Source organism: Tetrao urogallus (assembly GCF_951394365.1).
Source record: "Tetrao urogallus genome assembly, chromosome: 4".
NCBI classification, from domain to species: domain Eukaryota; kingdom Metazoa; phylum Chordata; class Aves; order Galliformes; family Phasianidae; genus Tetrao; species Tetrao urogallus.
The window spans coordinates 15,480,088-15,498,143 of record NC_136817.1 but is presented as its reverse complement, the minus strand read 5'-3'; the positions used below and the strand labels follow the sequence as shown (position 1 = coordinate 15,498,143).

At 42.0% G+C, this 18,056-nt stretch overlaps 2 protein-coding genes across 2 annotated transcripts; one reads left to right on the top strand and one right to left on the bottom strand.

The window, feature by feature from the left end:
* Nucleotides 1–334: 334 nt before the first annotated feature.
* LOC306945349 (E3 ISG15--protein ligase HERC5-like) lies at nucleotides 335–17,673 on the bottom strand (the record flags this gene model as incomplete). The annotated part of the gene is made up of 23 exons (XM_079534076.1): nucleotides 335–549; nucleotides 1,281–1,380; nucleotides 1,736–1,919; nucleotides 2,871–2,944; nucleotides 3,161–3,227; nucleotides 4,053–4,219; nucleotides 4,326–4,463; nucleotides 6,988–7,113; nucleotides 7,191–7,289; nucleotides 8,383–8,478; nucleotides 9,595–9,752; nucleotides 10,084–10,264; nucleotides 10,793–10,895; nucleotides 11,328–11,387; nucleotides 12,301–12,398; nucleotides 12,712–12,788; nucleotides 13,135–13,280; nucleotides 14,007–14,137; nucleotides 14,662–14,753; nucleotides 15,807–16,028; nucleotides 16,564–16,640; nucleotides 17,287–17,408; nucleotides 17,497–17,673. 23 exons carry the CDS (start codon nucleotides 17,671–17,673, stop codon nucleotides 335–337), a joined length of 2,910 nt encoding a protein of 969 aa, XP_079390202.1.
* On the top strand, nucleotides 5,035–5,342 carry PIGY (phosphatidylinositol glycan anchor biosynthesis class Y; the record flags this gene model as incomplete). Its single annotated transcript, XM_079534291.1, has 1 exon — nucleotides 5,035–5,342. The coding sequence occupies one exon, from the start codon at nucleotides 5,035–5,037 to the stop codon at nucleotides 5,263–5,265; it is 231 nt and encodes a 76-aa protein (XP_079390417.1). The 3' UTR covers nucleotides 5,266–5,342.
* Nucleotides 17,674–18,056: the final 383 nt, after the last annotated feature.

Below are 18,056 nucleotides of genomic sequence, written 5' to 3'. Positions count from 1 at the left end.
CCTCTTGCAGTGATTACTGCTTAGCATATGCTAATTGTGTGTTTGGTAATGTACAAATAACAGAAACCTTACTGTTGAAAGCTCATCAACTAAGACCACTAAAGTGCAGGATGAGCATCTATTTAAATATAATTGGTTACCAAGTTGCTTCTTGCAAGGATTTAATAATCAATAAACATTCTCAGTTGAATACACACACTCAATTGTTTTTATAAAGTGCAGTAAAAATAAGGCAGAATAGAAATCACTACACCAGAATAAATCAGGAAAAATACTACAAGTGAGACAACCACTTGTTTTCTTGTTTATGCTTTAACATGCTTCTGACCAAGAGCTACCTCAAGCCAAAACCTTCATTATACTCTATGGCAGAGAGTAATTTTTCCTCAAGTATTTCTTTACTGCTGTACTTGGGGAGAAAGAGAGTGCAGCTGCAGGTCTGGGCAGAAGGATATAAATTATCTGGATCTTCAAACAGAGGGTCTTCAATAGAAAATACAAAATACTCTAGTCCAAAAGGAACGATTCGATCAGATCCTGATATAAAGGCTAAACAAAAGAGGGGGAAAGGGAAGCAAATTAGTAAATTTAAAGCAAACAAAAAAGAAAGAAAGAAAGAAAGAAAGAAAGAAAGAAAGAAAGAAAATGCTATTGAAAGATGAAAAACATGAAGGAAAGTCAGTATAAACATACAGCTATTTACATTAGCTGATTATATGGCACTACTGAATTTGTACCTGAATATAATAGTCTTTTGCTGATTTATATTAAGTATAAACCTTTTACTTTTACTTATACAGACTTTGTGAATGAGAAAAGCCAAGCAAGGTTTGACCTTCCCCAATTAAAAAGGATGAATTAGCTTCTGTGATCCTCTGAGAAAGCTCAACGGCTCATGTCAGCATTAAAGTTGAGCCCTCTGACCAACAACTGATCTCTACAAAAAGCAAGGAATAAACTAATTGCAAGGTTCAGGAGTGTGGGATGTGTTTAAGCAAGCCTCAAGGGAGATGAGAATGAATAGGAATGGGAGGGTGGTTGGACTAGATGATCTTGAAGGTCATTTCCATCCTTGTGATTCTGTGATTCTGTGAGAAAGGTCAGAACTGTGACTGTGCTATTCTTTGTGCCAATTTGCTGTGGCTTACACTAGAAAATGGGGGAGGGGGGCTGGAAGCACACTGAAAAGAGGTTTGGAAGTACAGTATTTTCATACACAAGCATCTCAATCTGTCTTGTGAGGGAGAGCTATAAGAAAGTCCAGAATGTCAAAATATTACCAAGAAATTTTTTCTTTTTTTCTTCTGGGAGCTTGTGAAACACAGACCAAAAATTCGTGATGGTTTGATGTGACTCTTTGTAGTGCACATATCTCACATTCTGTTGAAAAGAAAAAATTAAAATTGGCCTTGCTATTTCTGTTTTTATTGAAAGCAGCAACAGTTTATCTGATAAATTTCATAATCCCTTCACAGGTGTTCAGATCCTCCTCATGCCTGGAATCTGCCCGTTCATTCATTTTTTTAAGACTGATCTTTCTTACCCTATACTCTTGTACCTAGTGTAGTTTGGAAATTGATCAGAACAATGATACAAATGATAAAAACATTCCCCTGAGCTACTATTTTTATATTTGGGACTTATGCATCCAATAATAGAACAGGACAGAAAGAGTTTATGCTTAGCAAACAGTTTGTGCATAACAGCAAAAGGCCACTCTGCTTGTAACTGATACCTTCTTCAGCAGATGCCAGTCATAATTTGTGTGTCCCAGGAGAAAAATCATGAGCTCAACAGGGAGAAACATCTTCCAGCTTTCAGCTGGGCAGCCTCTTGAAAAACCTCGCATAAAGTCTTCAAATGGCTTCCGTACTGATTCATTCAACATGTAATTCACATACAAGTCAACAAATTCCTTCCTGCAAAGATATTTTGATTCAAACAAACAACACAAGAGGTAATTTTTGAAAAAGAGAAATATAAAGAACTTTCTTTCTTATTCTTTATTCCGTACCACCTGCTTTAAATGCTGTATGGGAACTGCTGAATCGTGGCCTGAACCTCTGATTGACCACGTGAGGCAAGCAATGAGTCAGCTATGGGAACACAGGTGAAGGTAATTCACCTGTGCTACCAGAAGGGGTGGAGCCTGGCTGCACCTCTCCTAGACCCATTTAAGTGCAGACTTCCTGCACTTAAAGAGATCCAGGAAGGATCTCTTCCTGGAGATCACTCTTTGTGGAGAATATTGTGAGCCTACAACATCAGTAAGCATTTTCCATTTATTATCTTCCTGTTACAATAATCTTACTTAGCCTAATATTTCCTGGATATTTCTTAATTATAATATCTGTATATTCGTTGATTATACAACTGCCAATACAAAATCTTTACGGAGAGTAGTCACATGAACTTAAGCCACAGCCTTGTTCTTTGTACTCTGTGCTGAGGTTAATGGTGATGCAACACCTCATTGATAAATTCCTCTTCTGTTATGCATAAGGTATGTTTCATATATGTAACTAAAGAAGAAATATTTTGCTGTTAAAAGAACTTTAAAAAGATACATCAAGTTGTTTATAATATCCCTGCATATGTTGTTCAGTGATATTTTATATGTTTATGAATTTCCCCACTAGGCCTGGTATGACTTAGTCATTGCTAGATGTCCCAGGATCCCTGTCTTATTCATTCCTTGCACAAACTGCTAATGTCTGGCATACATACAGCACAATCTGAAAGCACAAGGCTTTTGCTGCTGCACTGAGACCAACAACACTGTTCAAGCTCAGTGTTTTCTAATAGCTATTTTCTATAAATGGTATTTCATAAACACATAACAGACACAGGATGAGAAAAATAAAACTGACCTGTTATGCTTAGTGACAAGAATGTTGGCACCATTTTTTTTAAGCTCAACCACAGAACCTCCTTCTTCCATTTGCTATACGAATAAAGAAAAACATCAGACACTAAATCTGTATTTAAATATTTATATATCTGTGTATGTGATAGCATATATGAGCTATATCTAGCACTTTTTCTTTCTATACTCTTGCTAGTTGGAGTTTATAGATAAGTTTTTATATCACTTGTGATGGGATACTTTTTTGCCTGTTTTACATGCATGGCACATATGAATGACACAATGGAGTCTTACCACGAAGGTCATCTGTAGGCTTTCAAGGTTATGCTCAGATTCTTCCTTCAAAATGTTCTTAAGATTCCTTTCAAGAAAAAAAAAAAAAGGGGGGGGGGGGGGGGAATAGAGAAGGGACATAAAGATAATTTATTACAGTCAAACTGGCTGGAAAGCATTCTTTGGCAAGCAGTATTTAAATGCACATACGGATAGAACATCTGTACTCACACCAAGCCTTCATAAAGAGCTCTAAACTGAACTTGTATTCTTCTCATGCTGTGATCTGAGGGAAATGCCTTGACAGTGAAGGATGCAAAACAAGACTATCCCCATGCCCTTCAGGAATTTCATGCAGAGATCAATTCCAGTGGCAAATGGGCTGAGACCACAGCTTTTTCCTTTCAAAGATCATTTAATAAGGAATTGCATTGTCCATCAGTGGGATGATCTAGAATAACTGTTTTGTAGTGCAGTGTCTCTCAAAGCATTGCAGGCAACCTGACACTTTAGTCTACCGAGGGCTCTTGCCCTTTGACACAGTCATGGGCTCCAGGGAAGAGGTTGTGATGGGCTGTTTATAGCACTTGTGTGGAATGTTGTGCTTCAGGGGCTTACAAGTTCAGTGTTGTAGCAGCAGCAACTTGTTCTGCAATATCTGCCCGAAATATTTCTCAGCAGTGAAAACCCAGCATGTGGGCACATGCCTGCAGATTTGATGTGCCTGCAGTATGGGTTAAAACTGTGTTTATGCATAAGGTCTACCTTGACATCATAGTGAAAACTGTTAGTTAATACATTAAAGTACTGCTTCCAAGATTGCTGTGTGAATCACCTAGCTAGAAGACCCGCTTCACATAAAATTAACAACTGCCTTAGGAATCTCACACCTTAGGACACTGACATTCCATACCTGCCAACTGCTGGTATCAGCTCCTCCAGGTCCTCCAGGGTCGGCTCGACATCCCGCATCTTCTTGAAGAGAACCCTGGGGAATGGTAAGGGAGTCTGGCAATGGTTATACATGGCCATTCCCAACAGGGTGCCCGCCAGCAGAAAGGTGTCATCGTGGCTTGACGCCTAGTCAAACAGGAACGTAAAAAAAACAGATGAAGTTACGCCTCTCTCTCTCTTCGAGCACGGCTCTCTCTTCGAGGTCGGCTCAGGCGCAGGCGAGCAAGCTTACCTGCCTGGGGAACCAGACCAGTCTGGAGGGGAAGTGGCGGAAGACACCGCTCTGGGGATCGCAGAGGGCCTTGGCGGCGACTGTGAAGAACTCCCGGAGCAGCCCTCCTCCTTGTCCTTCCTCGCCGTCGAAGCGCACCTGCGAGCCCGGCGACAGCCATGGTGAGAGCGGCCGAGTAGCGAGCCGCCCCGGAACCACAGCGCGGCGGCGGCGGCGCGCAGCCCGGCACGGCTCCGCCGGGCACCGGAGGCGGAGCGGCGGCTCGGGGTGGCGCCATGTTACGCGGCTGCGGGCGCGGCGTGGTGGCCGCGCTGCGGGGCGCGGCGGGGAGCCGCCGGGCGAGCGGGCAGGAGCAGGAACAGGGCCCCGGGCCGGGGCGGCCGCTGGAGCCGTCGCTGCTGCGCTTCTTGGTGTGTCCGCTCTCCAAGCGGCCGCTGAGGTGAGGGCCCGGGGCCTGCGAGCGAGCGGCGGGCCTGAAGGCAAAGCCAGCTCACTGACGCCTCCCTTATCTTTTTTTTTTTCCCCGTTTTTGTTTTTTTTTGCTCGGCTGCCCAGGTACGAAGAATCGACTAACGAGCTCATTAACGAGGAGCTGGGCATCGCGTACCCCGTCATCGATGGCATCCCGAACATGATTCCGGAGGCAGCCCGGACGACGCGGAAGCGGCCCCCGGCAGAGGGCTCGGAGCAGCCGTGAGGCGACGCGCCGATGGCAGGGGGCGGCCTGCTCCCCTCCCTGCCCACGCTGACCGTGCTCGTTCCTCTCCTGTCCCTAGCGGGCTTGTTCTACTCGGCCAGCGTGGATGAAACCTTCCCTCAGGGCTGCACCAGCACCAACAGCTTGTGTTTCTACAGCCTCCTGCTTCCTGTCACGATACCGGTTTATGTGTTCTTCCACTTGTGGACTTGGATGGGAATTAAGCTTTTTAGGCACAATTAGCACAGTGCCTCTGCTAACCCCCTTCTCTAGAACAACGCAGTTTGTTTAATTTAGCCAGGTCTCACAATTGATCTGAAACGTCTGTTGTGGCACTGGTGACTGTCAGCATTTGCCTGGTGGTGTCTGAACTCTATGCAGTCCTCTGCAATAAACCTGTTACTTAATTAATGCAAAGGAAGAGAAGGAGGAGGAATAACAAACGTTATTTCTTTCTAGTGTATCTCTTCAAGTTCTGCGTCTCTAGTGGCTACTGAAAATGTACTAGGGGGTAACCATCTGTGCTAGACAACTGCACCCTGACTGAAATAACATCAAATAATAAGCAGTGACTACATGGGGTGGTACGAATCTCTCTTTGGTTCATAAGCTTTGATATTGTTTGCCTTGGCCTGATGTATTGAAATGCATTTGTCTTAGTGTCAGAGGAATGTAAAATAAATTAGCTTAATGTTTGATAACAGGCCTTGAGTTGAAGGAAGAATGTTGTTTGGATACTCTAGATATGTGTCGAGTATCTTTCTCCTTAACATTATCTCCTTCTTAGTAGAGAAGGAACAGAAGGTTCTTCTGCTGAATACTTCAGCTTTCCCTGTTCCCATTTACAGCAACGCTAGGGAATGGAGTGACGCAATGTCCTGTAATTGCTGAAAAGAATCAGAACTGCAGTACTGTGTTGGAAACATCACAGATCTCAGCCAGTGTCTACTGGCAAGAAATTAACAAAGCAATTACACTGATCAGGCTACTGCTGCACAAATAGTGCTGGGATTCATGAAAGACATACTGGAGGGCTTACTCGAGGTAAGCACAGTTATCTGTAAGGGCTCTTTGTGCTATCAATGAAGAGGGGTTCATGTAGTGCATATTACAGAGCACAGACCTTATTGCCTATGTTTAAAAAAAACGACACCTTTTTCAGCTGACACAGTGAGAAAGAAAAAAGCAAAGGTAGCTCTAGAAGCCATTTGTGAATCTTCTTCTAGATGTATATGAAGGAAAAGCTCTGACAACTTGCTGGCAAGAAGGCTCACTTGGGAAGAACCAGAATTGGGTAATGTCTTGCTCCACAGGTGCAATACCAAACAGCCCTCGTGTCAGTGACTGAGAACACAGGCACCTGGTCCCTGGGCTGAGCTCAGCTCAGCTCTGGGCAGGGAACCAGGTGTCCGGATTCCATGTCAGCCAACAAATTACTTTTGCAGGAAAGGGCTGGCACTGCAATACCTGCTGGCTACCAAAACCTTTGTACAGGGGAAACCACAAATCACAGAGAAACAGCAGCATTATAATCAGCTTTTCCTCCCTCCTGGGGGCATTATTCTTCCTTTTCCTCCAGGCAGCATCACCATGAGAGAACCAGCTTTTTTTGGCCATGTCACTTGCTGGCCTCTAGTGCTGACAAGAAAGGTCTGTCCACCAGGTTTTTCATGCACAGCAAATTAGCCTAGTAAAGTGAATCTAGCAGTAACAGTACTGGAATTTGCCAATTGACTGGTTTCCTGAGCAATCCTATTACATTATTCCAAAGCAACTTCACAGTAAATAGCACTGCCAATTGCATTTAAATTATACCCACAATGCTTATTAGCTACCTGGAATAAGAATGTATGATACTGCTCTCCTGATTTACTTACGTCCCCAGCAGAACTTTCTTACAATACTTCAGAACGCTGCAGTAATAGATTTAGAGCTGAAGAAAAAATACATCGTTTGATATCTTACGTTTAAGAGATGTGTGAATTGGCCATTGTTCGCATTTCTTAAATGATTCCAGATGTCATGCAGGAGGCATTCTCTTCTGACAGGAAAAATCCACTGTTTGTGAAATACGCTGGTTAAGACTGGATGCTGAAGAATAAAATAACTATTTGTTAGAAGTGTGCTTCTCTGTTCTAAATTGAGAAGGAGAAAAAGGCCATACTTACAATGTTGAAATATGAAGACAGTCTTTTGCATTCTAAAAGATGAATCACCAGCTTGTGCTTCATGTTAAAAATGCAGGGATATTTAATCAGCACCGTCAGCTGAAATTACAAAGATGAAAATAAAACGTCTGTTGATTTTCACTTGCAAAATCAGATTTAAGGGTATGTAGAGAGACTGAACTGCCATCCTGCATTTCTGAAACATGCCTTTGATGTGTATTTGTATGCTATACCAATAGAGGCACACTTTATAAAAGCAGGTTCTAAACATGTCAATGCGTGGGAAACCCTGTCAGAGAAACATCTGAAATTTTGCAGAACTGTCTGTGCAGACATTTGTGTTACAGTACCTCGGGAGTAAAATAGAAAGTGATTTTAATAGCCTCTTCCATACTTGAGTTAAATCAAAACACACAGAAAAAATGTCCAGGATGCTCAAGTTACATGTTGTTGTTAAAAGCTGTTGGTTTTATTATTCACAATAATATCAGTAAGGTATCAGCATACAGAGTAATCTAGTGCAAGGTGATAGACTTCTAGTGTCTACTTGTAGTAGACACTTCTACTGTCCCATTTAACTTACAGTATTTCCTGTGACACTGGTTGCATTTGGTAGCTAATTTTCATGCCTTCCTATCACCGAGAAGTGAACCATTTCACAGATTTTTTTGTTTATTATTACCACTGGCTTGTTTTAGATACAAGTAAATAGAAGTGCTCTATAGGGTTTGTCCATGAAAGTTTAAAGAGCCTTCACAATTATTCTGTTAAATAAATGGCATAACATGTAGAAGTATACAAGAAGCATAGTAATAATGCTTGGTGGTTCTATTTTGTACTCATTGCCAGTTTGAAGCAAATAGATCTTCTTAAGATGATAAAATCATAAAATCATAGAATGGTTTAGGTTGGAAGGGATCTTTATGATTTTCTAGTTCCAACCCCCTGCCATAGGCAGGAACATGCTGGGAACAACTCTGGCACGCAAAACTAGGGGTTCATCAACGGAAAAGCACTATTGTAGCTGTTAAAATATTGAGATCATAAATGGCTTGATTTATTTAGAACAGCTGGAGAAGTGGGGAAATGCACTGTTACTGGGGTGAAGTCTAGAGTCTTTCTGCTTATACTGATTTATTAAACAAAATAGTGAAATAAGCATTTTGTACTGCAGCTAAGATTTTATACTTACTGATATGCCCATGACTTGAAAACCACGGATAATCTCTTTCATTTCAGGTATATAGAAATCGCTGTCTTGTAGCTTGAAACCAGCTCTGGAGTTCACCTGTATTGACAGACACAGTATGAATGGGACTGGCAACAGAGCCAGTGAGCTGTGCACCGGAATAGGATTAACAGGGATCTCAGCAGAAATAACTCTGAGACCCAGCACAAAAATGGAAGCATAGAAACACTACAAGTAGCACAGCACTCAACAATGACAAGTCACACACACACACAAAGAGTAAAAACTTACAGGAAAGCAATTTTCATTTACAACAAAGGCCCCTTAACAGAACTCCATCCTGAAGGATATTTTTTGTCCATCATGTTGCAAAAGAGTCTGAAATTTCTCATTTGCTTTCATATTTGTTGCCTGGCAAAGATCTGATTTTGGAAATGAGTGACCATAAAAGGTTGCAAATGATGTTGCTGCTTACTAAGCAGTACTCTCCTGCACTTTTGAATTTTATCCAGTGGATGAATACACGCAAGAGTCTAAACGTTGAGGCCCATATCTGCATTCTCAGCCAAAAGGGAGTTGAATACTGAACAAAATTTAGCAACTCTTACTATCTGTGAGTTCCTTCCTAAACTTTGAAAATCTCAGCAGGGAAAAGGATGTTTTATGAGAAGAGTACATCTGTTGTCCTCTGTCTTCCCTTTATTCATACAGGCTAAACGTGCTCAAATTCTACTGGCTCACATAATTTCTCAGCTAGCAGACTCCAAAAGCATCATACACTATTGCTGTGCTGTGCAAAACTGGTGGGCTGTCATTTTGATGCTGTGAGCAGTTCCTAAGGTGAGAGATCTGACAAGGGATTCTCACAAGTGAATAGGCGTGCTGTGTGATGAACAGCACAACCATAGCCCTGCACACATCAAGGTATGCACTCCTTCCTGCAAGTGTCCCCTCCCCATCTGGGGCTTTAGTTCTTCACTTCTGTAGACAATCAGCCAGGCACAGTTCAAGAGCAAAATTTGGGGTATGTAGGTAGCATGACAACTCAGTTATTTCAAAGCCATGCGATGCAGAGCTAAAAAGAATCCTGAAGCAATATTGAGGAACCATGTTTCCTTGTAAGAAGGAAACCCAGAAAATTTAACAAATAAAAAGGATTAAAATATTCCCAATCATACTGATACATCATATCTCAGGATCCAAGCACCTTCTCACCTGGTAAAGAATCTGCAGTATTTGTAGGGTCTCTATTTTTTGTGGGTATTCCACAGAGCGATTGCGGAGAAGTTGAGTCAGAGAGTTCAGGGAAACCCTCCTAAATATAACAACCAGATTCTTGAAATGGTCTATTTCTAGATTTGACCACAGGCATTCTGTAAATAAAACAACAGCTAGTAAGATATCCACCACAGGTAACATGCAAATAATTACTATTTCTGGATGAAGTTGCATTTTCCCTTCTTATCAAATTAATAAAATGCTTAATTTCACACTACTACTAAGAGTTAGTAAGCCTCAAGCCAAGAAACAGGGGTTTTTTGTGCCTGCTTTTTCTGTAGTAGACCCCATATTTATATTTCTACCAAAAACATGTCTTCCAGGCTGAACTCCGGCATAAATTGCTTCTGCAGTATTATATCCTGCTCAACAGCCCCAAATGGCCAAACATGTAAATCATTCAATTCCGTCAACTTCAAACCCCACCAAGAGTTTGCAGGTCCTTCTGCTGGAGCCTCAGGATAGCTTCTGCTAGCAGCTTGAGAGTACTGTAAGAGCTAGAATTCTGTTGCTGCAGAAGGAAAGGCAAGATCAAGTAGACTCTGAAATTTTCAGGTGAAACAGGAGAAGACAATGATGGCAGTAAATTATTAATCTCCTTTTGAACCTTCAGAAGAAAAAGAAAAGAGAGAGAAAAAGATTAAAAATGCAGTTGAGTTATGCCAAAATAATCTATTATTTAGGTTGGTATGGAATTCCTAGATTTTGTTCCCTTATCTTCCATCACACACTAAGTCTAGGATACTACCTTCAAATTCAATTCAAATTCAAAATCAGAGTTTTCGGATTGATTCTGAGTCACTCATTCATTCTTTATTTGCTCTATTAGAAGAAAGACTGTGATAATTCTCCCATAAATTCCCCTTGTAGAGAAGCTTGTCAGCTTTTTTGGGAAAGGGCTTGTTCCCTGCGCTGTGACTTTCATACAATCCCATCTCCTTAGTATATAGCTTCATCGGGAACAATAAACAAACTGTGCCTTCTCTTCGTGAAGTTTCCTGAAAGTTTCTTTGTTTTGTTTGTTTTTGCTTTGTTTGTAAAAGACTGGGAAAATCTGAACTTCTGAGGGAAAGGACAGTCAGACCCATAGTTTCTCAGTGTCTGTGTAGTTAGAATTCTTGTATCAAATCCTTACCTCCTGGTATACTTCTACGTTCTTGCTGATCTTCTTATAAAACTGTAGCACTTTAGTCATGTCTACACCTGAGGTTTCTTTGGAAGTTCTGAAATGTTTGCCTCTGTCACGAAGGGAAAAATAAATTAAAAATTAAATCAAACAAACAAGCTGTTTTAATACCTGAGTGAATAGTGAAGCATCCCAACATTTGAAAAAGTTTAGAAAAGTTAACCCCACAACTGCAGTGAGTACAGCTTCATCTGTTCTACAACGATATTCTCACTGTGGAGTGACCTGATTAATATTTTGTCCTTCCTGTGTTGTGTAGTGATGCTCAGTTAATAAGAGACTTCCTGCATTTCACCCTAAAGTGACTCGCACTTCAGTGCTGGGAAGAGCTATTATGAACCCTTTGGGAACTGAAATACTGCCTAATAGCATTATCATAATCTGTCAAATGTCACTGTGGGATAATCTCCTAGAGTAAGAGCTTCTGCAACAAGTTTTAGTAAGACTAGGGGGTAAAAACTTAATTTTAGTCAGCACGCACTACCTTTTATCCAAGAAACTTCCGTTGATGCAAGCCTCAGATGAAAAGACCAGTCCGATAACCCTGAGATTAAAAAGAAAAAAGAAAAAACAAACCAAAGCAAGTCCTTTCAACATAAGCAGTACCTTCAGTGCATGAATTCCGAAAGAACAAAAAACCATATGTGCAAGTCTATCTGCACCTGACCATGTAAAACTTTTCTTAATAGCACTGTATTGAGAGCATTGCAGAAGGCATTTTATTTGTGGAGTCAGTGATCTTCAGAAAACCGTGTTTCCCATGCTTGACTTTATACTTAAAGCAGGAACAGTTATTATGTTAGCATGTATAGTTGTCATAGGGAACCTCCTTGAGTACCCTGTACCAGCCAATGCTGTGCACAGGTGGTGGTTATGATAGTGATAACATCAAAACAAGTCAGGAGAGGACATGATTTTATTTGTTACACAGTGTGAAAGGCAATGCAGTGGAAGAGAGGAGGAATCTCTCCATGGATGGGATCTGCAATGCACCAATAGGAAATTCAGCTGCTGCGTGAAAACTGGATTCTCAGTAGGGAGTAACATTTACTCATTACCAATACTCCTAGTTCTATTCTATCTGACTAAAACAGCTTCTTAATCAAGCATTTGCAGTTGGGCCTTGCTGTTGACATCTGGAAAGCAGTCTCTGTCTCCCTCATTCTTCTCGGTGCAGAACAACTTGGCCAAACCATACTAAAAGTGGTCAGAGAAACAGAGAGACCTGAACTGGTCAAGATTTTTAAATGCTCTTTAAATCATTCTTTAAATGTTGAATAGCTGTTGCTTATGTGTTTTCTTAGTGCAAAAACTAAATAACGAGCTCTGCCACAAGATCTGGTCTCAACTAAATGATTGAACATGAGTTTCCAGGAGTCTTCAACGAACAGTAATTTTTATTCTTTTATTAAAAATCATGTGTTGGGGAGAAAAAAGTCACAAGGGTTCTAACTTACTTCTTTATAGTCTTCCAATGTTGTGAACTGGAATTAAAAATCCATGCATTCACTTCTTTCCTATTCAGAGTGGCAATTCCGTTCAAAGGATAGGAATTCTGCATGAAATGCATGAACATACAATGAGATTAAAGATCTAGCAGATTAACTTTTTTAAAGCTAATTACCATGATAACATTTCAACCTAAATATGAAAAAAATTAGTGGTCACCCAGCATGATCCAGATGCAAAAAATATAGAACAAATTTATAGTTGCAATACAAGTCAGTTTCTGGTCTCAAGCATGCAAAGAAGTGCAAAGAGATATATTTTAAGTTGGAGAACTAAAGGCAGTATGGAAAAATCAAAAGCTTCAGGCAGGAATGTGAACAGTGGTCGAATACTGAAGCTATAAACAAATATACACATACCCTTTTCTTAAAGAGAAGATCAATGATATTTTCCTTTCTTTCTGTAGTAGTTTCAGTCATGTTTTGCGATGTGTTTTCTGTGAAAGTGTAAAAAAATTTTAATATGAACATCTGAAGACAGTCATTACTACATAGAGGTCAGTGCACAGAAGTGGCACATTTAAAAAAAAAACAACAACTCAGTAAATGATGGTCTAAAATTGATTCTATGTGGCCATTACTCATGCTGATAAATCAAATAGCAAATAAATTTACACATCGCTAGACTGTGCTGGGACAATTAAGCCAGCATAAGATATAGTGTAAGCCACTGGAGGCCATCAGTTTTTCAATGTGAACAAGAAATCAAGAAAGCAAACACCTTCCCGTTGCCTGATGTGGAAGAAAGTAATACAGATGATATGCATCTACAGCCATCGTTACCCTGACAGAATTTCCCATTATCCTCTGGTGAATTGATGGGCAGTGGTACCAACTGATTAGCTTTTCTCTCCCTTTCCAGCTGTCCTTGATAAGAACCAAACGAATAGACTTTGTCCAAAAATGGGACGTAGACCAAGGTGTGCTGCCTGTTCAGAAAAAGAATATTATCACAATAAGTTAATATCACTAAAATAGTCAGAATAAAATTTACAGACACATTGTCAGAGGGGATAGCTGAGGCTAGTCTTTAAAAGTGGGGGGTCGTCCAACTATAGTCTCTTTAACTGAAGTCATAGAACCCTTCCTTGCATAAACGTTCTGCAGTAAAAAAATACAGACTCAAATTTTCTATACTGTCCTCTAGTGTTTGTGATTTACCCTGACTCTGCACACAAAATTAAACCACTAGGCCTTGCTAGTTTCCTTCCACTTTTTTCCATGTGAAACTTCTATGCTGCTGAGCCTTAAAACCCAGGAAAGTCAACTGGAGACTTTTTATGTCTCAGTTCCAGAAAGGTAGAATGAAACAATAGTTTTCACTATTCCTTGATTCTTTCTAAGGACCCATGTCTGTTGAAGTGAACGGTGACTTTTCTCACTCAGCCTTCTGTCCTTTGGAAACCAGTACACCCTTTGTTTCTAGAAATACCAAAAGCCAAGGGCTCCTAGTGTTTTTTTCAACTCTTTCCCCATTCTTGGTTTTGGCTGAGTTGTGACAGGAGGGCAGGCCGTGAGTGAAGAATGGACAATGACAGAACTGACCTACTGGAATACAGGGATTTAAACATGTTGGTGATTTCCCTCTCTACTGTTCTTCAATGATTCATCTGAGGCTCTGACCTAGAAGGCATTTTATTAAGGTACTTTCCCACCTTCCACAGGCAACCTGTGAAACTCTTGCTCCCCACAGTTCAGCCACCACACGAGGTGTTAATTCATTCCGGGTGGAGTTGTGACCCAGCTGGCCAGCCTCTCCTGCTCCAAAGGTATACACCAAGCCATCCTTGTAGGTGAAGAAACAAATAACTGCATTATTAATGGCATTCAAATGATCACCATTAAGAGTGAGACCCAGCAATACATTATACATTATACATTATATGGGCCTGGCCTCAGAAACATCCATGATTCAAACAGAAAAAGAGTTCACTTTGCATCAAACATAATCTTACATTGTTTATATGTCCAAATCCTTTAACTTCTAAGAAAAAACATTTAACTCCTGAAAGTAACTCCCTGTTGCTTAAGAATCTTACGTCTATTAGCAAACCCTCGTGAATTAGATATTATTCACATTTTCTTAAGTCTCTGGCATGTTATGGAAAAAGAAAGTATGTTCAGAAAGTACAGAGTTGAACTGTACCCCTTTAATGCAGGATTCTCATTTGTTATCTCTCAGTGAGAGCTTGCATCCAGGTGACAGGAATCTGAGCAAAGGCTAATTTTCCCACTACCATAGTTAGCACACTTTGTTGACTGTAAGCAGGAGCTGCAGTTTCAATTTCTCTGTTTCAGTTTCAGACTCACCTTGGAAAGAACTGCAGTGTGGTCTGCCCCACATGAGATAAATACAGCCTTCCAGTGCTCTAATGCTTCAACATATGATGGGCAATCCCTGTCTGGGAAGAAAACACAGCATAGCTAAAGTGAAAGTGTACTGAAGTGTCTCACACAAATAAAGATTTAGTAAATACATTTTTAGCATTTTACACTGCTATCTTACAGCAATTCATGTATTTATGACTTCATTTTGAGTTGTTTTCTACCCTACACTACAAAAACCTTTTCTCATCACTTCTGTCTTGTTCATGGTACTTTTTCTATTCAGTTTAAGTAAGTTTGAAATAAAATGCAGCACTTTCATATTTGTTTGTCAAAAGGTACTTGGCTTCAAAATATCTGATTTTCCAGGAGCTGGACATACTGACATTCCAGTAATTTCAGGTCCTATCTGGCTAAGGCAATTCTGCAGTAGCCTTCTATGTTTGAAGACAAATTATTCTCCCACCTTATATTCACAGAAAATTACAGAAATTTCTTTCATGCAAGACTGCCTGGAGATATAATAGGCCTAAAAAGAGGTCTCTGAAACACATAGTTTTATGGTCCCAGCCTATTCACTTGTTCATATAAAATGATCATGGAATCACAGAATCTCCTATGTTGGAAGGGACCCATAAGGAACATTGTGTCCAACTCCTGGCTCCATGCAGGACTACTAAAAAATCAAATCCCATATCTGGAAGCATAATCACTTCCTGAACTCTGGCAGCGTGGAGACATAACCACAGTCCCAAGCAGTCTGTTCCAGGGCCTAAGCACCCTTTGGTGAAGAACCTTTTCATAATCCCCAACCTAATCTTTCCCTGACACAGCTCCATGCTGTTCCCTTGGGTCTTGTTGCTGTCACCAGAAAGCAGAGATCAGTGCTGCCAGGAAGCTGCCAAATTTTCTGCAGAGACAACGCATAAATGCCTTGTCCCTGCATGCATTTCCTGGTCAGTATGCAGCAGCTTCAAAAGAAAAAACTTATCCAGCTATACTTTCTTCCCAAGTCTCTGCTGCCCACTGCTGTTCCAAGCAGGCTTAGCATTCCTGAACCATTTCTGTGCCTGTGAAAAAAATCATCAATCTTCACACTGCTTTGCTCTCAAACTGCTTTCTCTTCATACCTTCGGTGTGTCCGAGTCCCAGCTGTCCAAAATCGTTCTTTCCCCAGGAGTACACAGCTCCAGAGAGTGACACAACAACACTGTGAGCTCCTCCAGCAGCAATTTGAGCAATTGGGATGCCCTGTAGGCCTTTCACCAGCTGTGGCTGGGTGATGGGTGGGTCTTGGCTCCCCACTCCAAGCTGTCCATGGGTATTCAAGCCCCAGGTAAAGAGATGACCTCCTTCATGCATGCAATAACAACAAAAAAAAGCACCATATCATTGCCTTCTTTGAGTCTTAGTACTTTGAGAGTGAGAATCAGTGCTGGTTTCAGAGATCTAGCTCCTAGGTGAGACCACAATCAGTATTTACATCTCTCTGTGTCCTTCCGTACCCTTCAAGACAGATCCATGCAGCCTGTATAATTCACCAAAGGCTGTTACCACTTCTGAACCCACACTTTCAATAAGTTTCCAAACAGAGAAGAGTTCAGGCTTATAAACGAGCAGATCTGATGAGTGTAGAGAGAGGTGGACACATTTCCTCTCCACAGCAAACCTTTGAGGAGAGGTAGTGCTAAGGAATTAGAGAGAACTGCAAGTCCTTAAGCATTAGGAAGGAAAGCTATCTGACAACAAACACAATTTGTCCTCTGCTTATTGCTAATTGCTCACGGATGGTGTCACTAACTACTGGCTGTAATTCAAACATTCCCTTCCGAGCAAGCCAAGCAAATGCAACTTTCATTTGGAGGAAGAGTGCATAAAAGAGGCTACCTGTGGACAGTGCCATGGAATGATGATCTCCACAGGCTATTTGAACAATATTGTGGTTTCCCAGTTCTTTCACCAGACTACAAAGATAAGGAAAACATACCAAATCAAAACAGATGTTGTGCTGTCAGACAAAGTAAAAGAAGAAAATATTCTGCTCACCATGTCCTAGCATGTTTAGAAGTATTTACATAGAAAAAATATTGGTCATCTCTCAGTCAATTCACTCTGCTACTCCATCCTACTCCATCCTCCTTCAGCTGCACAAACTGATCTGATCACAGTTGGCACCAGAAGAAGCTTGAACGGCATCAGGCTTATCCCTGGACAAGTTAGCAGAACATCCAACAAGCCAGCAGCTGTGCCAATTTTACAAGCTGGTCAACCTCATAGACTAGTGGCAAGGTTCAGGTGGGTTTGGGTCTTTTACACACCGCTTCCCCGAGCCACGTGTCATTTGCATGGCATTTGTGGGACTGGTACATCTACCAATCGTTACTAAGTTTTGAGAGGAACCTGTAACAACTGCATCTCAGTCAGCTCATATCTTGGTATTAATCTCAGAGTCAGAGCAATTCTTGCTGAATAAAAATGAAAAGAAAGTTTTGGGTTCTAGGAGCCTGAGAGTTTCCTCTTTACATCAGGATTATGCCTAAGTTTCTTGAACATGACTTTTAGGAAGAGTGGGCCATTTTCTCTGACCACTGCCCTGTGAAAGCTTCTTACCTTGATTTAGAGGTTTTGCCTGGAGCCGTGGTCCACTGTTCATAAAGCTTCCCATTACAGGAGTAAATGAGAACATGCGTCTCATCACAGTTTGAACACCGCACCATCTCTTCTCCCTTTACCTGCACGGGTTCTGCAGACCAAGCAGAGATGAGCACATCGTGGGGCTCCTTAGTCATTTCTGCTCCCTCCTAAGCAGTATTTTCTCACGTCCCCTGGGGCTTCAGCATCCCACTTTGCTGCACACCAGCCGACCCCTCGGTCGACCTCTAGAAGACACTTCGCCATCTCTGCCTGCCGTGCCACCGGCTCTAAAAGCGACCACCCCTCACGCACACCGTGCCCCGTCCCGGTCCCTTCACTCACCCCGCCGCGCACCTCCGGCATCACGCGGCCTCCGCGGGGCCCCGCTCCGCCGCCCGCTCTGCTGCCGCCTGGCCTGCCGCTTCCGCCGCCGCGCTCCCGGCATCCCGCGACGCCGACCGGCCGGAGCCCGGCTCTCGCTTCCCTGCGGACAGCTCCCGCGCTGCGTCCCGCCCCGCCCCGCTGGGGAAACGCGAACCGAAAGCTGGCCGTGCCCCACTGGGGAAATGGAAACCGAAAGCTGGCCGTGCTCGGGTAGCCCTGCCCGCCGTCGCCTGCCGCGGGGGTGCCGAGTGGGAAAGGCCCCCGTTTGGTTTCTCCCGCGCCTCTGATTTCTTAAACTGAGCTCATGAATGTGACTGCAGAGTCCCAGCTCTGGGACCCCGGCTGCTACAGCCCGACTTTTC